This window comes from Delphinus delphis, chromosome 9 (assembly GCF_949987515.2).
Source record: "Delphinus delphis chromosome 9, mDelDel1.2, whole genome shotgun sequence".
NCBI lineage: Eukaryota > Metazoa > Chordata > Mammalia > Artiodactyla > Delphinidae > Delphinus > Delphinus delphis.
Genome location: NC_082691.1, coordinates 61512636 through 61534934, shown reverse-complemented (window position 1 = coordinate 61534934; position 22299 = coordinate 61512636). Strand labels below are relative to the sequence as shown.

At 35.2% G+C, this 22299-nt stretch overlaps 1 protein-coding gene across 3 annotated transcripts in view; it reads right to left on the bottom strand.

The window, feature by feature from the left end:
* Nucleotides 1-352: 352 nt before the first annotated feature.
* Nucleotides 353-22299, bottom strand: part of ZNRF2 (zinc and ring finger 2) — a 114043-nt gene continuing 92096 nt past the window's right edge. The window contains exons 4-6 of one of the 3 annotated variants that reach the window (XR_009520631.1): nt 20289-20368; nt 11431-17174; nt 353-9485 (exon numbers count right to left, since the gene is read on the bottom strand). Coding sequence is in view for 1 of the 3 variants with exons in the window: in XM_060020669.1 (XP_059876652.1) it covers nt 20311-20368 (58 nt within the window). In the remaining 2 variants the exon portion in view is untranslated. Of the gene's footprint in view, nt 17175-20288; nt 20369-22299 lie in introns of those variants that run through there. The other 2 variants (XM_060020669.1, XR_009520632.1) reach the window with 2 other exon arrangements.

Sequence of the window (22299 nt, the reverse complement as noted above, 5' to 3'; positions counted from 1 at the left end):
GCTGTGACAGGGCGAGAGAGAGTCATGGACATATACACACTAACAAACGTAGTAAGGTAAGATAGCTAGTGGGAAGCAGCCGCATGGCACAGGGATATTGGCTCGGTGCTTTGTGACAGCCTGGAGGGGTGGGATAGGGAGGGTGGGAGGGAGGGAGACACAAGAGGGAAGACATATGGGAACATATGTATATGTATAACGGATTCACTTTGTTATAAAGCAGAAACTAACACACCATTGTAAAGCAATTATACCCCAATAAAGATGTTAAAAAAAACCAAAAAACAAAAAAACTTGAAATTTCAACAATAAGAGTATTAATGAAATTATAGTTACTTCAACAGTGGTATAATGCTATCATCAAAACTATGAAATACATCTGTATTTAACAACAAAGATATCTATGATATATTTGTTGAATGTGCAGACTGAAAGAAAACATGTATGGTATGACACTATTTATGTAAAATTATGTTTGCACAGGTTGATAAGTGATATATTCACCAAATATTAACAGTGGTTTATACTGTAAGATCTGAGGTAGTATTACTTAAGTACTTACATATTTACTTTTGCAATTGTCTCAAAGATAGATTTTATTTTTTTATTCCACCAGGTATTTTTAGATTGAAGTATAGTTAATTTACAATATTGTGTTAGTTTCTGGTGTACAGCAAAGTGATTCAGTTTATGTAAATATATAAAACTGTCTTCCATAGTGGCTGTTCCCACCAACAGTGTAGGAGGGTCACCTTTCCTCCACACCCTCTCCAGCATTTGTTATTTATAGACTTTTTAATGATGGCTATTCTGACTGGTGTGAGGTGATACCTCACCGTAGTTTGGATTTGCATTTCTGTCCTAATTAGGGAAGTTGAACATCTTTTCATGTGCCTATTGGCCATTTGTATGTCTTCTTTGGAGGAATGTCTATTTAGGTCTTCTGCCCATTTTTTGATGGGACTGTGTTGGTTTTTTGTTTGGTTATTGGACTGTTTGAGCTGTTTTTATATTTGGGGAATTAAGCCCTTGTCAGTTGCATCATTTGCAAATATTTTCTCCCAGTCTGTAGGTTGCCTTTTCGTTTTATGGTTTCTTTTGCTGTGCAAAGGAAGCCTGTAAGTTTGATTAGGTCCCATTTGTTCATTTTTGCTTTTATTTCTATTGCCTTGGGAGACTGACTTAAAACACTGCTACAATTTATGTCAGAGAATGTTTTGCCTATGTTCTCTTCTAGGAGTGTTATGGCATTATGTCTTCTATTCAAGTCTTTAAGCCATTTTGAATTTATTTTTGTGTAGGGTATGAGGGAGACATCTAACTTCACTGATTTACATACGGCTGTCCAGCTTTCCCAACACCACTTGCAGAAGAGACTGTCTTTTCTCCATTGTATATTCTTGCCTCCTCTGTCGAAAATTAATTGACCTTAGGTGTGTGGGTTTGAGGCTCTCTATTCTGTTCCACTGATCCATATGTCTGTTTTTGTGCCAATACCATGCTGTTTTGATTACTTCAGCTGTGTAGTATTCAGCTTAAGTCTGGAGGGTTATGCCTCCACCTTTGTTCTTTTTCCTCAGGATTCCTTTGGCAATTCTGGGTCTTTTATGGCTCCGCATAAATCAGGATTATTTGTTCTAGTTCTGTGAAAAATGACATGGGTAATTTGATAGGGATCACATTAAATCTGCAGACTGCTTTGGGTAGTAGGGCCATTTTAAAAATATTAATTCTTCTAATTCAAGAGCGTGGGATATCTTCAAAGGAAGATTTTTTAAAAAGCTGTCCTGACTTGACCGTCAGCTAACAAATCAAATACCAGCAACCATCAACATGGTTTGAGGTCTCACCTTGCTAGAAAAGGTAAAGTACAGTATAGTATTTATGAAAATACTATCAAGCAAAAATTCGTCAACTCTAATAGTGGAAGAGTGCCCAATCAAGGATCTTCCTACCATTTGGATTACATCATCATTTACTGTGTACAAAAATGTAAAGCTATGCTAATACTTACAAACTGGTATCACCTTATCTTTAGGTCAACTGCCATGGGAAACTTCCTACATTTCTAAGCCAAGTACACTTCCCAGCTTCAAAACATATTACAAACATATAGTGATCAGGACTGTGTGATACTGGCAAAAGGACAGACATAGATCAATGGAATAAAACTGAGTTGAGAAATTAATCCATACATTTATAGTCAACTGACTTTCAAAAAAGGAATATCTTTTCAATAAATAAATAGTCTTTTCAATAAATAGTGCTGGAACTGGATGCTTACACGCAAAAGAATGAACTTGGACCCCAATACCTCATACTATACATAAAAATTAACTCCAAATAGATCAAAGACCTTACCTAAATGTAAGGGCTTAAATTATAAAATTCTTAGAAGAAAACATAGGTGTAAATCTTTCTAACTTTGGATTAGGCAATGGTTTCACAGATGACACCTAAACACAAGAAGCCAAGGAAAAAAATAGATAAAACTGTATTTCATCAAAATTAAAATCTTTTGTGTTACAAAAGTCACTTTATCAAAAATGTGAGAAGACAACCCAGAAAATATTTAAATATTTGCAAATCATATATCTGATAAGGGTCTAAGAATCCAGAACATATTAAAAAGAATTCTTGAAACTCAACAATAAAAAGACAAATAATTTAAAGACAGGGAAAGGATCTGAAGACATTTCTCCAAAGATATACAAATGGCCAATAAGCACATGAAAAGATGCTGAACATAGTCATGGAAATGCAAATCAAAGCCACAATGAAATACCACCTCACGAAGTCACTAGGATGGCTATATTAAAAACGATGAACAACATGTGTTGGTGAGGATGTGGAGAAATCGGAACCTTTATGCATTGCTGGTGGGAATGTAAATTGATGCAGCCATTTTGGAGAAAGTTTGGTAGTTTACAGAAAGTTAATCACAGAGTTGCCATATATATGACCCAGCAATTCTACTACTAGGTACATACCAAAGGTAATTGAAAACATACTTTTACAAAAAGACTTGTACACAAATGATCGCAGTAATACTATTTAAGATAGTAAAAAATGGAAACAACCCAATGTCCATCAAAAACTGTGGTATATCCATACAATGGAATATTATTCAACCATAAAAAGAAATGAAGTACTACTATGTGTTACAGCATGGATAAACCTTGAGAACATCATGCTAAGTGGAAGAAACCAAATACCAAAGAACACATATTCTATGATTCCATTTGATGAAATGTCCAGAATAGGAAGATGCATAGAGAGAGAAAGTAGTTTAGCAGTTACCAGGGGCAAGGGGGAAGGGGAAAATGGGGTGGGACTACTAATGGGCATGGGGTTTCCTTCTGGAGTAGTGTAAATATTTTGGAATTAGACAGTCGTGGTGGTTGCATAACCTTGTGAATAAACCAAAAACACTGAATAGTACCCTTAAAAATGGTGAATTTTATGGTATACAAATTATGTCTCAATTAAAAATTTAAAAAAAAGAACGATGGCAAACTTCTTGCCTGAAGCTATGTAAGAGAGAAGATGATGAAGCAGTATCTTTAAAGTACTGAAGGAAAAAAAAATTACAATGTAGAATTCTATGCCCAGCGAATTTTTTTTTCAAAACTGAAGGTAGGGCTTCCCTGGTGGTGCAGTGGTTGGGGGTCCGCCTGCAGATGCAGGGGACGCGGGTTCGTGACCCGGTCCGGGGGGATCCCGCATGCCGCGGAGCGGCTGGGCTCGTGGGCCATGGCCGCTGGGCCTGCGCATCCGGAGCCTGTGCTCCGCGGTGGGGGAGGCCATGGCAGTGAGAGGCCCGCGTACCGCAAAACAAAACAAAACAAAAAACAAAAACTGAAGGCAATGATTTAAGACTATAAATCTACAATAATCAAGACAATGTAACATTGGCATAAGACATATAGTTCAATGGAACAAAACAGATCCCAGAAACAGATCCACACATATCATTTGATTTTCAACAAAATGCCAAGTTAATTTCAACAAAATGCCAAATTAATTCAACAGGGAAAAGAGAATCATTTCAACAAGTGATCTAAATAAGCTGGAGAGTCATATGGATAAACATAAACCTCAATACTTACCTTCACACCATATACAACAATTATCTCGAATTTTATCACAGATCTAAATGTAAGAGCTATGGAGAAAGATCTCTGTATTAAGCAAGGATTTCTTAGGACACAAAAAGCATAAACAGGAAAAAAATAAGGAAATTGAACTTCATCAAAATTGAAAACTTTTGCTCTTTCAAAGACACTGTTAAGAAAATGAAAAGGCAAGCCATAGACTGAAAGTATTTGCAAATCATGTATCTGATTACAGATTTGCGTGCAGAACATACAAAGAACTCTTGCAACTCAATAATGAAATGATGCACAACCCAATTTAAAAATAAGCAGCCCTGTGAGACTTTAGGAATAACTAGGTAAGAAGTATGGCAAATTTCATCCCCACAAAATGATGACAAAATTTGACAAAACTATCAAAACTATCATTTCAAAACTGGAAACTGACCAAAGGCATGCAACAAACAGGCAACATTTACTTAAGAAAACCTACTGAATCTTGGCAAAATCAGTGGGAGCCCAGCACTTCAGCCTGGAGCAGCTCCACCTCTCCCCAGAAATCTCCCAAGTTGGTGGCACTGTAATTCGACCAGAGTGGGCAGGCTGTATCTGCAGCCTTCCTGCTGGAGGGGTTAGACTGATTTGGAGCAAAATGTAAGAAAACTCATGCTCAGGGGTATTGTTGGAAAAAGTATCATCTTGGGGGCAACCAGAGAAGGCCAAACATTACAGCTAGCCTGAGGATGAGACACTACTTGTGCCAAGCAACAGGTGAACAGAACAGCAGAAACTTAACATAGTGATATGCGAATAACAGTGAGCCTCCAACATAACCTCAGGCTGGGATGGGATGACAACTGCATGCATATAGCCCAACAATTCTACTTCTAGGTACTTACCTAAGACAAATGAAAAATATATATCCACACAAAGACTTGAAGGCGAATGTTTCTAACAGCATTATTCATAACAAAAAAGTGGGAACAATCCAAATTTTATCCATCAGTAAATGAACAAATGTGGTATATATCAATACGTACAACAGAATACTACTAAGCAAAACTAGGTAAAGAATAATACATGCTAAACATGTGTGAACCTCAGAAACACGTTAGGTGAAAGAAGCTAGATGCAAAAGACCATATTTTGTATTATTCTCTTTATATGAAATATCCAGAAAAGGGAAATTATGGAGACAGAATATAGACTAGTGGTTGCCTAAGTGCTGAGAAGGGGGAAATGAGGAGTGATTGTTAATGGGTATAAAGTTTCTTTATGGTGATAAAAATATTATAGAATTAGACATGTTGAGGATTGCACAACTTTGTAAATATACTAAAAGCCATGGAATTGTGCACTTTAAATGGTTGGATTTTATGGTTATGTAAATTATACCTCAACAAAACTGTTAAAAGTAATAGGATAAATATTTGAACAGACCTTTCACTAAAAAAATATGAGTGGCAAATGAGCACATAAAAAGATGCTTAACGTTATTAGTGGTTAGGTCAATTCAAACTGAACCAGAAGATACCACAACATACCCACTAGAATGGTTAAAATTGAAAAGACAGTGATGTGGCAAAATCCTCATGCTGGTGGAAATGTAAAATGTAAATGTAAATGTAAAATGTAAAATGGTACAGCCAACTCTGGAAACAGTCTGGTGGTATCTTATAAAGTTAAACAAATATTTACCATACAATTCAGTCATTCCACTCATAGGTATTTATTAAAGAGAAATTAAATCACATGTTCACATAAAGATTTATATATAAATGTTCATAGCCACTTTATTCATAATAGCCCCAAACTAGAAATAGCTCATGTGTCCACCAACAGGAGAATGGATAACATACTATATGATACTCACATTCATATACTACTACTCAGCAATAAAAAAGAACTGATTCAAGCAACAACACTGCTGCCTCTCACAAATATGCTGAGCCAAACAAGCCGGACACAAAGTACACACTGAATGTTTTCATCTAATCTATAGTGGCACAAAGCAGATCAACGGCTGTCCAGGCCTGAGGGTGGATGGGTGGAAACTGACTGCAAAGGGGCTTGAGGTAACTTTTGAGGGGGGATGGAAATGTACTCATCTTGGTTGTAGTGACAGTTTCAAAAGTGTATGTGTGTGTCCAAACTCATCAGATTGTATACTTACAATGGATGTTATTGCCCTATGTAAATTATAAAGTATTAGTTGCTTTTAATATGCTGAGAAGAAAAAAATTTGATTAGAAATATAACACTGTTCTCATTGAGGAAACAGGCCTCTAAAAATGGAAAGGAGTTAACAAATCTGTCTGCTTGTCTTTACTGTAATCCTAGTGTTTGGAGCACTTTCATCTGTTTTCACCTTTGTTTTAGCAGTACTGACACATACCCAGGTTTGGCACAGGGTACACAACTGTTACCAGATGCACAAATATTTTCTGATGACTTTAATAATCTTAGGCCTTGAAAGATCTGACACAAATGCTTATTTAAGAACCAGGCTAGAAGGTGGTCAAAAGGCACAAACTTTCAGTTATAAGATAAATAATTATTAGGGATGTAATATTCAACATGATAAATATAATTAATACTGATGTATTATATATGAAAGTTAAGTCAGTAAATCCTAAGAGTTTTCAGCACAAAATTTTTTTCTTTTATTCTGTATCTACATGAGATGATATATGTTTAATAAGCTTATTGTGGTAATCATTTCATGATGTATGTAAGTCAAATCATTACGCTGTACACCTTAAACTTACACGTGCTTGATAAAACTGGAAAGAAAGAAAAAGAGCTAGATTTCATGCATCCATGTTACTTATGCATCTGCTGTGCCATAGCTGATTACCAACCTCTGCTATAGGAATACTGAACCATAAGCTCCGTAAAGGCAGGATCTATCTTTTTTCCTGATCAGTGTTCACGCAGTGTCTCACACAGTATCTTCCATCTCTCAAATGTTCAATCAATATGTGCTAAATGAATGAACCACTTCAGTTTACCCTGCATTCTAGTTCAAGTAACTCCCACACATTCTTCATGGTGAGAAAGACTTCTGAAGATTACCAACATTAAGAATGAAAACTATACGAGACTATAGCTACTCACATGCCCACACAGTTACCACAGTGCTTTCTAGTGATTGATGTGAGTGTAATAAAACACTATCTTTGAATTATTAACTGCTACATTTTTCATTCCTTGCATTCCTGGTTGCTATGGAAGCTTACTCAGTGACTCACTGGCAGCTGCTGCTTCAGGAGGGAGAGACAATATGGATTAAAACAAAGACAATTTCAATTTCAAGTGTCAAAGCTGAGTTTTTGAAAGCCAAAGGAAGAGACGGGAGCCTGAAAGCCAAAGGGCTTTTGATTTATCAGAGCCGTGTTCTGGAGGCAGAAAGGGCTTTTAAGAATCTATAAACTTTGCTGTGCAAATCAAGGATGTAAGCCTGGCTGGATAAAGTAGTTTATTCTACGAACCACAGAGCTGGGAAGAATGCATAAAAATACAGGAGCAGTTTTCTCATTCAAAAGATCCAAGAGTTCCATCAAGCAGGAAAGAGAATTGAAGGGGATGAAGCTAGTTGCAGAGGTCTGAAACATGTCTGGCACTCTCCTCCTCAACAGCTGACACCCTATTTTGGGGGTGTGAGGAAGCCCTAGATAAGGCCTGTACACTGGCTACACAACAGGATCACACCAGAACAATCAACTCAAGAATCTCTGGGGTGGGATCTTTAATATCTTTAAAAAGCTGCCTCTGCCTTCCCTTCCTACCTTCTGAGTTGATCTAATGTTTAGCCAAGTGCTGAGAATCACTGGCTTATGAGGATCCCAAAGCAGAAGAGTATAATATCTGTCTTCCCTCGGTGTAGTCCATTCTTGCAGACAAACTCCCTGGCAATCCCACCCCGACTCCTTTCAACAGCACACTTGAGCACAGAATCCCACACAAACTAGAGAACATCTTACTGAAGAGAGCTTAGAACTGACTATTGGTGACTCTCAAGCTGGATTTTGAAGAGTCTCAGTTTTGTGAATGAGGGTCAGGTGAACAAGTTTAGAAGTTTAAGCATGGATGTGGTAAAAAAGTCAACTACTGGCTAGAAGGCCTGAAACTCATGAAACTGCCCCCACAGAGCTCAACACAGGGGACAACTTAGACTAGTGCTATCATCAGCACTGCTCACAATTCCTACTGGTCATTTGGCTAAAACTTCATACGCTAATTCCTAACTATCAAACTGACCAGTTATTCAGAGCCTGTGTGTGCTCACCAAGAAAACTGATGATGACAAAAGCCAGTGACATCTATGAGAGCACACAAAGAGGATTCATTAGACCATCGACCTTTTCAAAATATTTCCAGCCCTCTTCACTGAAAAAAATCTGGCAACTCTACCTCAATTTAGTAACAACATAGGACCAGCTCTGCTCATGCGTTGTAGCTACATTAACTTTGAGAAACTCAGGTCTTCACAAAGTTGGAATTACAAGGCTTTCAAAAATATTCAGGTTAAGGACAGAGTCGAAAAACAACCTCCCAGTCATCTAGATCTGTGCGTCCAACACGGTAGCCACTGGTCTCATATGGCTCTCGAGCACTTAAAATATGGCTAGTTCTGAATACAGATGTGCTATAAATATAAAATTTATATCAGATTTCAAAGACTGAAAAACAAAAAGAATGTAAAATACTTCATTGGTAGTTTTTAAACTGATTATATACTAAAATGATAATAGTTTGGATACTGAAATACCTCAGGAAGGCCTTTATAGCCTTTGCAATGTTTGAGTTCCAGCAATGGTTGAACCATATACCGTTCGACTTCCTTGACGGCTATCCTCTGAATACCTGGACATGAATATCCTTAACATTTACAGATTTAATAACATTTCAAATATTAATGAGTTACTCTGAAAGGCTCATGACATACAGTAACTTGATATTTTCCCAAAATACAAATTTACATTGCTAATACTGTACAGTTTGCTTTCAGTTATCCAGCTACTAAATGATCAAGACAATCCAAAAGCATTTAAATCTCAAACTGATTTTGTTGGAAAGATATTTTTTGGTCAGGTACTTTTAGAAATCTCATAAAATAGTGAACACGGAATTCATAAGTTTACAGGAAAGAACCACAGAAATAAGGCACTGTATGTATAACAACTCTGTCATTAAGGTACTTACTGCAGAAAAACTGTTTTCACTCTATGTGGGAAACCAAATTTTAAATCATGTGGCAATATTTATGAATATAAGCATTTTTGACATTTTAGAACAATTCCGTTTCAGGTGTTAAGCTTCTATTATTCTCACAGGCTTTCCTTGTAGAAACTCCTGGTCTAGGAAGTTCCAAGTTATCTTCAGGAGCACCTTTGAAACAATTTGGAGATTTTGTGAAAGTTCCCATGGATACGCCGTATTAGATTAGTGAATGGGGGGGCGGGGCTTGACTCCTTGACCTAATCTAATACAAGGATATCCCAAGGTACTTCAGGAACTAATAAACCTCTTCTGGCCCTCCTCTTGCATAGCCTAACCCTCTCATCCCAACAGCAATATCCATCAGGCAAGCAGGATTCATCCTTCCTGTCTATTACTAAAAAGACTCTGCTTCCAAGAGTAGTGGAAGACTGGTACAATGCACAGGGTATGGGACAAATGAATCAAAGAGAAAACCTCAGGAATGCTTCAGAAAAAAAAAAAAAAAGAATGCTTCAGAGTACATCTTGGCATTTCACTAAGCAAAACTACTTAGTGAAATGGCCCTACTCCAACAGGTATCTGAGGTTAAGGGAGAGATTAGTGGTGGAGGAGTCCAAGTCATCCAACCCAGATGTCGTTAAACTAGTTCAGTGTACACACACACACACACACACACACACACACACACACACACACACACACACACACACACACACAGAGCAAGCAAATCCTGTCTGGCTTCTCTCTCAAAGCTCTGCCTCCCATTTAAGATCTTTCATGTTAGAATTGTTGTTCTTTATCTCTAGCTCTCCAGCAGATACTTCTGGCATAATTGGCTTTTCCCTGGGAGAGACATTCTGTCCTTAAGTTCCACCCTTCAGGGACTTCCTCTAGTGGCGCAGTGGTTAAGAATCCGCCTGCCAATGCAGGGGACACGGGTTCGAGCCCTGGTCCGGGAAGATCCCACATGCCACAGAGCAGCAACTAAGCCCGTGAGCCACAACTACTGAGCCTGCGCTCTGGAGCCCGTGCTCCGCAACAAGAGAAACCACCACAATGAGAAGCCCGCGCACCGCAACTAAGAGTAGCCCCTACTCACCCCAACTAGAGAAAGCCCGCATGCAGCAATGAAGACCCAACACAGCCCCCCCCAAAAAATAAATAAATAATTAAAAAAAAAGATTCCACCCTTCAAGATGTGGAAAAAGTACAGCTGGGAGTTGTCTTGGTCTTATCTGTCATCCCTTACATCTAAATGACTACCAAGGCGAGTTAAGTTCTTCCATCTTTGCTTTCCCTATTGTCATTGCTTTAGTTTTGCCCCTCATCATCTTGCCTGAATTACTATAAATTTTCTACAGGTCTCTCTGCCTCTAGTCCCATTCGTCTCTAACCTGAAGGGTAAATCTGATTGTCTTTTTCCTGCTTAAAATCCTTCAATCACAGTTTGGCACATACATCTCTTCATGATTTGTCACCTGCTTACCTCTCTAGACACAGCAACCCTCCAAGAGTGCCATGCTTGTATGTGCTAAGCTTTCTGCCTGGGAATCCCATTCCCAGTCTCCTGCTCCACATGACCTTTTATCCATATCCCTAGAGCTGTGATTATTTCTCCTTAAAGGCTTAGTCATTCTCTTCCCTAGTCTGAGTTTAATGACCCTTCTCATTACCTCCACAACAGCCTTTGTGTGTAACAATGGCTATCACGACATTTATTACTCCTTATTTGCATCACCCACTAAAGATTAAATTCCTAGAGATCAGTTTTCCTTGATTTCTGTATTCTTGGCTCCCTAACAGCCCAGAACCAAGCAGTGCTTAATATATAATTGCTGAAATAATAAATCTCTAGATTTCAGCAAGAGCAAGATCAGAATCTGCACTGTCCTCTGGAATACTTAGGTTTCTTCAACATATCAGTTTAGGTTTATGAATTACTCCTACACATCATGAATGAAGAGAATAACAAAATTTATTCACAGATGGGCACAAATATATTTATTGTTTATAAAAACTACTAACATTATTAAGTGCTTACTCTGTGCCTGGTGCATACATGTACTTTCCCATTTAATCCTCACAACAACCCTGAGGTAGGCAGAAGTATTACCTCTTTTTATAGGCGAAAGCGAGGCACAGAGTAGTATCTCGTCCAATGTCAAGGAGATGGCAAAACTAGGCAGTCTGGCTCCAGAACTCATGTGGTTAACCATTATGCTACAAAATTCAATACCTCTTCCATCATGAAAATTGTGCTTCAAAAGACTAATAACTCTCCCTTTAAAAACATAATGGAATGTTACTAAAATACAATCTAAATTTTAAAAGTTATGATTGTGCACTGACAGACCATCCCTCCCCAAAACTTAATAGCTCTCCAGTAATATTTCAATTACAAATTTACAAAATAGGTTTTACGTTAGAAATTTCAGAGTACATCTTTCCTAATGGTTATGGTAAAAAGGCCTCTTTGTCCATTACCACTACAAACAGTCGTTTATTAAGCTATTGCAGAATTTCAACTAATATTTTTAGATCCAATTTTTGTGGTAATGGGTTAAACTGAAAAAAATCAATTTTTTCTGTATACAAAAATAAACTGTGACATCAGTTAATTCATGGTAACCTTTCAGCACTCAGGTAATTCTGTTTTACTGTAATGCACTGTCAACTTCTAGACATAAGGGTGGATATGATAAACTTCCTTGAAAACATTCTTCTCTTATTTGCTACTTCTAAATAATGGGATAATTTGGCAAGATCATTTTGAAGTCTTATTTATTAAAATATCAATAATGAATTGTTCCATTTTAGTTTAGAACATACTAATACAAGTTGTTCCTAACACATTTTCTATATTTCTTGTGATTGATGCTTTTGATACCTTATTTAACAGGAAAGTATTTTCTAATAGAGGAAATTATAAAGTATTACAGAAGAGTTGAGGAAACCATGAACAGAGCAGTAGAGGTAAATATCTATCATTATCATGATTTTCAAATAAGGAAACTCATATAGTCATTGGAAAGCAATAAAATGTAAGGGACTGCTATAATAAAGATCAATATCATCATCCAGTTCCAAAATCTCTTTTGTATCTCTCTATAGGGTCTGCTAACTGTATTACATGCACACAGATGCTCAAAATGCTTCTGACTAATAATGAAAGCTTTTCAAGATGCTGGCACCAGATTCACTGGTAACAGGATTCTGAGAGAACTCTAAGTTTATAAATATAAATCATCAGTATTTATCAATCTCAGCATACCAAATCAAAAAGGAAGCCATGAGAATTTAGTAATAGAAGAAATTAATCACTTCTGATTCTAAGACTCAGGGTCCTGAAAGGTGCCTCACAGTCCAGGGCAGAGTTAAGAAGCACAAGGCTGGTTAACAGATACTATAATATCACTTTCTAAAATTTCATTTATTTCTGGGATGTGAGTTTATGCCATGCCACTCCTTGCCTCTCTATAAACAAGCAACCAACAATCTATCTTATTATTAGCTATTGGTCTAAAATTAATGATGGCTTAAATATCTGAAAATATGCCAACTCCTCTAAGTATAGTAATGTTGCATTTTCAATAAAACTCAACATTAACGTATCTGGTTTTCATTGATGCCTTTTACTTCCCATAGAGAATCAGATAACTTAAAAGACAAGGTATTTCCCATTCATATAATACAGGAATTCTGTGATTTGAAAAGAACATCCAGTTTCTTAGCTTAAGCACAGCATTCACAGAATATGGTATTCGAAGTATTGTCTGGGTAAGTTATTACCAAAAAAATTTTACCAGCTGTTCCTGAATAAGGATCACTACTAGGAGCATACCAAGTAGCAATTTCCTGTAAAGAAAACAAGTAACAATTTAGTTTCAGAATGAAAAGATCTGGGTAGAGAAGGAAAGTGGACAATAACACAGATAATGTAACTACCATAATGTTCCTCACAGTATGTTGTAGCAAAGAAAAAGATCAGAAGCTACATACTTCAGAAACAAAGGGGAATGGGCCAAAGACAAAATATTGGCATGCTAGAATATTTTTTACCTTAGAAAATATCTAAGAAAGAACAAGGGACACTTCACATTTAACCACTCACTGTCAATATGTTCTGAGTTTACCTCAGGATAAATCAAAATGCAAGAAAATGGCCCAAATGAATTAGAAAACTTCCTGCAACTAACAAACTGTTCTCATATTTAAAGCAATATTTACCTCTATGTAGTTTTATAAAATTCCTAATAATCTGATTTATATGGAAACTTTCTTTTTGAAAACATAAGGACTGGATATTAATATCAACATATAATGTGGATGTCAATCAGATGGTAAGTTCAATTATTCTTTAATTTTAAAAAAGAGTTTCATGCTTTGTTCAAATGTAGCTTATTGTTAGAAAATTTCCCTTCTTTAACTCTCTTTTAGTAAATAAAATTAGGTAATATTTACATTAAATTTACAGTCTTTTTTCATTTAAAGGAATATCCCTGTGACTTGCTATAATATGTTAAACAATTGCTCTTAAACTTCACTAAACCCAAATTTAGCAAGCGAACTAAGCTCTGAAAGAAAATCTGGTATTTTCATTAACTCATTTAAACTGGAATCTTTTTGAAATACATATTCCAAGTATGCTCCTCAGGCATTCTGGGGCTACATTCTAGTAGACTGTTTAGTAGGTGAAAACTGAAATAACTGTATAACATTTAAAAAAAATAGAAGACTTGCACTAAGAAACTAAAACCTACCCAGTACCCAACAGTTAACAACATGACTTTTTTTAGTTGTTTTGGCTACCACAAAATAATGAGTTACGGAAACCATTATTTATATTTCAATCAGACACTGCTATACACAATTGCTATATATAGATTGCTATACACAATCTGTATCTGATTTATAACCAGATCTGAAAAACACAGATTAAGACTATTCTTAGTTTATTTCTCTGGGAAAGAGCCAAAAGAAGACAATAATTGTACTCATATACATTCTTACACTCTCTTACACATTTAGGGGGGAAAAAGCCAGATCACCGTAAGATGAGTCAAAATTGGCAATAAACCCATTATGAAGAAAAGAGCGGCACTGAAGTGAAATTTCAGAACACATTGCTTTCTATATACCCAACTGTGATCTTATTTGAAAACAAGTATTTACAAAGATTCTAGAAAACTATAACCAATTTGATAACTAGGGTTTCATTCTTTATTTTATCTCCATAATATTCAGTTGTCAGTAGTTTCAGCTACACGTTTAAACATGTAACGTGATTTTATGTCCTACTTACACTATGCAGTGTCTGTATATAAATTTACAAATATTATAAGTGACATTATGTACAATATTACTTATAATATTTTCCAGATTAGCAATTTTGACTTTAAATAAAAACTGGAGCATCTGGGCTTTAAAAAAATTTCAATTTCTAAATTCTTCTTTTTAGGAAGTCACTGATGGAGACTGAATTTAAAGTAAAAAAAAGCTACCTTTTGTAAATTTTAACAAAAAAGGGATCACTATAAACAGATTTAAGTAGATACTGTTCTAGACAAATAATCAAGTAGCACTTGACACTGACAAACACTGAACTTTCTCTTAAACCACAGGAGCTTCTACTGTAGGAGCTGCAGCACAGAACCTTACGACAAACAAAGGCTAAGTGAATACGATTGTGAGAGTATGGTACAGGATAAAGAAGGAAAAGGGAATTTAGGCCAATAAACTTTAAAAGTCAATGAGTAAATTATACCAGAAAATCAACTTCCAAGAGAATATCAATAGTTAACTACCACAGCTATAGTAAATCTTTTCCTTTAAGAATGGAAGACAACAAAATAATTCTTACCATAACAATATACCAGTAGAAAAAAAACTATTCACATTCTAAGAGGTTTTTCTTGTGTGTGTGAGAGAGAGAAAGAGGGAGAGAAAGCTTACAAAATTGAAAATGTGAACTAAAGTGTATTCATATTAAGATTTCGTGATAACAGAAAAAATTTAAGGAAAGAATATTTTCTTTGAGGGAAGAATATTTTCCATAACTGGTTAAAAAAAGCACCTATGAAACTGTGCTGTCAGCTGTCACAATGGAGGTTTTGGACTTTTCTATCAACTGCAGCATAACAAAAGACATTTCACAGTAAAACTTTAGGGAAAACATTACCTGGTTTAGAATCACACTGAAAGCAATGAAAAACTCTTAATTGTTTATAATATACATATTTTTCTGGGTAGCAGCAGTTGCTCCTGTACGTGCCCTTTTAAAATATATGAAACAGAAGCAATAGAGTAGAAAAAAAATTGAGAAGACTAGCAGCAATAAACAGAAAAGCAAACAAATACATTAGAGTCAAGAAAGCTTAAAATAAGGAAACAGTACTGTGTAACTCTCAATTATACTGAGTAAAGTGCACTGCTTAAATTGTTCACTGATAATATTTTCCCTATGTTGAAAACATGAAATCTATTTATTGGTATTTTTGATATAAAAAAAAAAAGACATTCACTGTTGCAGCCCTGATAGCTCTCCTCCAGTATTTTTTAACCATTCAGATGTATTTTGTGGGAATATTTATTCACATAATTTTGCTTAATACATTTCTTTCTAAACAAGACTGAATTTAAAAGTCTCTGTAACATTTTCAATTACAGTAATAACACATTAATAAATTATAAATTAACAAAATCTTCATGTTTGCTTTAAAAAATCATTTATCAAATGCTAAACCCCAGATTACCTGGAAAATTAAAGATGCAAATTGCTATAAATCTGGCATCCCAATTAAATTCTGATTTTTAAAAGTATATAAAAATGTCCCTCAAATTATTCCATGTTCCACTCAAGAAAATTTTATTTTACCCTTTTCATAAGTTATTAAGTTTACAACCTGCTAAATATTTTACCCAAATGTAGGAAAACTGCATGGAGATGCAAAGCACAATAAAATAATTACATGAAAAGAACAAAAATACCCGTTAAAACAAAGTTACTGTAGCTGGAAGCACTTAAAATTGGTAATTAGTATTTTTTTTAAGTTGCATAGCTGCAAAATGATTCATTGCTGATTAACTGTTGAGCAGTTTTATTTAAAAAGGAAACAACATATTTAATAAACTGCAATTCTGTAGATAATCCAAATTTAATTAATTAAAATGTAATTATGTAACTTGATTTTTTTACTCTTTGGAATGCATTCTGATAATTTTAAACCTTTAATTTAAAGTATTAACATACTTTAGCTTTCCTATGTAGAAGTCTATTTTCCACTCTTGGGGGAAAAAAAAAATCAAAGAACTTGAGATCACAGTCTACATTCAGAGAATGTTTTACTGCTTGATTACATTTCTTGGTTTCACATTCAAGACTTTAATTTTTAAGAAGTAAATTACGTGGTCTTCAATTTAAGAATAGATGAATGCAGGAACATCATATTGGGGAAAATAAAGGGACCCCAAACTAAAAACCAAAACAAATTAAAAACAACTAGTTGTGCAGCTCTAGAGAACTTAATAAAAAGTAAATCAACTTTTAAATCAGTTAACTTTGGTGTCTGAATATAAAATGTTCATCAGTATTACCTATGTAGATGACTATTAAGGGATGTGCAGCATTTTCAAAATCCCTGTGTGTCCTTTATTCATGTTTGGTACACTGAGTTCTGTGACAATTGTCCTCTCCTCAGCAGGATTTTTTTTTCCTGTATGATTGTCCATCTCTGCATTACTGAGTCTCACAGAACGTAGATTTCTGGCTGAGTGTGCCTGCATTTTTGTTTTTGCTTTTCCAGAGATAAATCTTCGTATCCTCTCAGTTTTTCAAGCATCTTGAAAAGACAAGGAAACCTGTGTAAAAGTGGATACATTTAGTTTAAGCAATGGTCCATGATAGTAATACAAATCAAAATACAACATCCATTTCCCCATGAACACTGCTTTAGACTGTAAATTTTCATACACTTACTTAGTATTTTAAAAACTGATAAAATTTGTTTTCTGCAAAAGAACAAACCAAGGACACAGAAGGACCAATTAAATCTTAAAATAGTTACAAAAAATAGCCACTAAGTAACAGTCGTTCCCCCTCCACAATAAAGACTACACCAGACTACAGAAAACAAACACACACAATTAACTGAGCCCTCTCCAAGTAACGAAAAACCTCGAATTACAAATAGTGAACAATTTCCTAACTAATCAAGACCTTAGATATTCATGTATCTCTGTTTTGGGCTGACTATTAAATTAGTATGCTGAAGAGTATCAGAAGTGCTACTTACATGCTGCCTTAAAAAAAAAAAGTTTTAACAACACTGAATCCTCTTCAAACCTACACATTTTCTTTTTACATTTTTATTGGAGTATAATTGCTTTACAATGTTGTGTTAGCTTCTGCTGTACAGCAAAGTGAATCAGCTATATGTATACATATATCCCCATATCCCCTCCCTCGAGCCTCCCTCCCACCCAAACCCATACACTTTTAATCTAGGACAGCAAAAAGGGATAGGAAGAATTTATCATTTGACAAATAAGGGTAGTCAGAACAAAAGCAAAAATGTGAACGAGGTGAAATATTCCATGTCTTCACATTCTCAGAAATGACTCTTCAAGACCCATAGAGAAAGATTCCACTGGTTCACATTTCTGAGGGCAGCTGCCACCAAACTCAGGTTCCACAATGAAAAAAAAAATGAATAAGAAGATAACATTGATATATAGGGTAAGGAAACTGAAATACTGTTTAAAACCAACAGACATGCATATTGACCATGAGATGAGGTGCATGTTCCACATATCCCATAACCTCATTGTGACACTAAAAGAAAAATTTAGCTGATTAGACCATGTAATAAAATATTTTATATCATAAAATTCCATTTTCACACAAAAAAGTTTACTGACTAAAAAGATTTTATCTATGGGTGAAAGATTTAGACATATTATTTTGATATGTGGAATACTAAGATAAAAATTTCATTTTATTAGCATTGTGGTACGCGGGCCTCTCACTGTTGTGGCCTCTCCCGTTGCGGAGCACAGGCTCTGGACGCGCAGTCTCAGCGACCATGGCTCATGGGCCTAGCCGCTCCGCGGCATGTGGGACCTTCCCGGACCGGGGCACTAACCCGTGTCCCCTGCATCGGCAGGCAGACTCTCAACCACTGCGCCACCAGGGAAGCCCATAGCATTGGTTTTTAGTACTTAAAAAGCTTCTAAAATTTTAGCTATAGCTTTACTTTATTGGCCCAGATGTAAGGTGACCCTGAAGACATTCCAAAGCATCCTCCTCTTCAAAAAACACTTTACACAGTAAAATAAAAACATACATACATGCATGTATCCTCAAAATACCACTCCATCACCACACTTCTCTTATACAGCAACCTAATCCCAATTCATACCTCAAATGTGTCAAGGTATGATCTGAATCATCTCACAGTAAAAGGTTCAAAAGCTGATACAGTTTACCCAGGCCTTCACATTTCACAGGCATAACCCTAATGTTATTAAGACAGAGGTCTCTCTCAATGTTGCAGCTCTTATTTCAGTTGCTATAGCTGCTATTAAGTTATCTCAAATATATTTTGTCAATATTCTAATCTGCTGCTATTAAATGACCCTCATTAAGAGGGAACAGAATTCCTTGAATGTGTTTATTATCTCAACACCTCAAATGTAAGACCAGGAGTTATTGAAATAAAAGGAAATGGGGGAACAGCACAGGACTAGATCTCAGGTATTATTTGCTCTAGTTTCCTGCCTCCGGTCTTAGACATTGAGAAAAGATTGTTGTCTGTGACTATCTTGAGTCTCTGAACACAGAGGTTCTAACTCCTTCCAAAACAATTCCAAGATTGGCTAAAATATTCTGCCTTCATATAAAACACAATGTTTTATATCATTTTTCAAATGATAAAGATAAAAAGCTTTTCATATACATGAAGATGGCAATTAAGTTAACTATTTTTTCAAAGCTAAATGATGGAATATGAAAAATAGCAATACTCAAGTGAGGTTTTCATTTCAATCTGCTAAACATTTTCAAAAAATGCAGAATCATGAATAAGCTACATCAATAGTGGAAAACAAATTCTGTATCTGGTTTAAAATTCAATTCAATTTTTTTTTTGTCTACTGTATAGGTAGGATACAAAAGTGAAAGATTAAATTGAACGAATGAATACAAATGCAACTTTCTCAAGAAACTGTTCCTACCTAATAATAGCAAAATAGCAAAGAACACAATCTTTTGATTCAATTCCCAGCTCTACTAAGGAACTAGCTATGTGACCTTGACAAGTCAAGTTTCTTACCCTCTCTAAAACTTAATCTCCTCATCATCTGCATAATGGGAGTAGTTAAGAGTACCGAGCTCAAAGGGTTGTTATACCAATTAGATGAGTTATAAATAGATGTAAAATGCTTAGACCAATCCCTGGCACATAATAATGCAATATAAATGCTAACTAATTATTACGATTAGAATTATATTATATTGCATTACCTAAAAACATACCTGGGAAGTTATGGTTAAGAGTATGGAATTTGATTCTATTGCTAACTACATGTCCTTGGACTGTTGGTGCAACGTGCTTCTTAATGTCATAGAACTTAATTACTCTGACCCTCAGGTTTCTCATTGGTAAAATGGGGTCATGATATTTACTTCATGGGGTTTTTTAAAGTATTAAACTAAAATTAAATAAGCTAAAGTGTTTTAAAGTACCAAAAATGTAGAGTTTACTTAATATATGACTCTCTTCAGGAAATCAAGAAAGTTGTTTTTATGTATCTTTTAATGTGAGTTTTCTACACAGTAGCCTAATACAATGTCTGGAACACATATACACACACACACACCTTAATTAATAAATGACTGAATAAAAACGGTGGTTGAGAATGTATAACTCAGGTAACAGTTTAAAAAGCAATTAAAACAGAAAATGGGAGAATTACCTATAAAACAGGAAGCTGATGCTTAATCTGAAGGGTGCTCAGGGCAAGATCTATTTACTTCAAACCATTCATCTATGCAGCTAGAAAAGAAAAAAAACCAGAAAAACTGAAACACTTATGTTTAATTATTTATATCATAACAGTCTTAATAAAAATGCTTACTTCTTGACATTAATATATCTCTATGGAAAAAAAATTCAATATTTTTAATGACATATTTGGCATATAGAAATAAAAGATAAGAATATGTTTATTACATTCTGATTATTCTAAGCAGTTGGGAAATGAATCTTTGCAAAATTATACTATGAAGTACTTTAAAGTTTAAACAGAACAACCATTCCCAAAAGAGAACCTAAAGAACTACCACTTTACCAATATTCAAAATTAAAGGACAAATCTGGACAGATATTTCTCTCTTCAAACTAGTTGTTCATTTATGCAAATGTTAACCAGTTTATGCCATACATAGATCAAGCTTTTAAGCTTTAATTCTTGACAATACTGCATTACATTTTAAAAGACCATATTTATGTGATGTGAGTATTGAAAATTTAATTCTATCCCTTCCTTCCTGCAATACATATATATATACAAATAAATATACCATCATCCATTTGTATTTATAAACTATTGCATGATTTTATAGGAAGTTAAATATTAGGGTGCATATATAATTATCATTGTAGAGCTGCACTGTCCAGTGCAGTAAGCCACAAGCCACATGTGGCTATTTAAATTTAAATTAATTAAAATTAAATAAAAGAAAAATGCACTGCCTCAGTCACACTAGCCACATTTCAAGTGCTCAGCAGCCACACGGCTAGCGGCTACTCTATTAGACAGCACAGATATGTAACATTTCCATCCCTGAAGAAACTTCTAATGATAAACTCAAGGCCTTAAGAAGGTTAAGTAACTTGCTCAACAGCTAGGAAGTTACCCAAGCGGATTTTAAACTGTTCAACATTCTCACTGTTGACACATTGCAAATTTGCATATGCCACAAAGCTAGAAGGCTTGGCTAATACGTTGAAGGGTAAAATTAATATTTATCCAACCTCATATCCTGACAGTTGGTTTGATAGGTAAAAATGATGGATAAATTTAAAAGGAAAGAAGGTAAAAGATCTCAACCATATGACATTCTTTCAATATCTAAAACAATTTCTGTTGTCCTTTTGCTGTCTAAATAAACATGCCCAATTTGGCTTATGACACTTTTTTCATTCGGCCTGCTCTCTATTCGACTCACCTGGCTCTAGACGTCCTCTGGTCTACCAGAATACCTCTTACAACAAAGTACTGAGAAATGAACAAAATACTCCAGATGTGTTAACAATTCCCAATACATCTGAATAGTACACCTCTGTGATCTAAAATGGGTACTTCTTATTTTACAATCATATGATTTCAGCTCATCTAGACAAAGAAACCATTTAAAATCCCAGGTCCTTCTTACATAAATTGCTATCAACCCACGTTATTTAAAATATTATATTCCTCTCTCCAAAATCCAGCAGAAAATCACTCTCCTGATTTTGGTGCTTTACTTCCTTCGGCATTTTCTTACTCTAAAACTATATATATGAGTATTCCAAAACAACGTATAGTACTGTTTCCATGTTTTAAATTTTATTTGAATACTACTATAAGGTATGCTTTTTTCTAGTGGCTTTTTTTCAGTCAATTTGAGGTTCGCAACTGTTAATAAATAAGGCTCTAGTTTTTACATTTTCACTGTGTATAATGTTCCATCGTATAAGCACACTGCAATTTATGTATCCATTCTTTTACCAATGGACACTTTCAGTGATGCTATGAACATTCTTATACATCTCTTAGCCAGTACTACTCAAGGGGTGGTACACACAGTGCTAATCCTTGAGCTATTTGTTACCAGTCCTCTAAACACACTGTTCTGATTGACTTTTTTTTTTTTAAGCACTGCACAGCTTTCTTAATGAAGACAGCACTGTATTGATTTATTTTCTGGTAGAAGCTCCTTGAT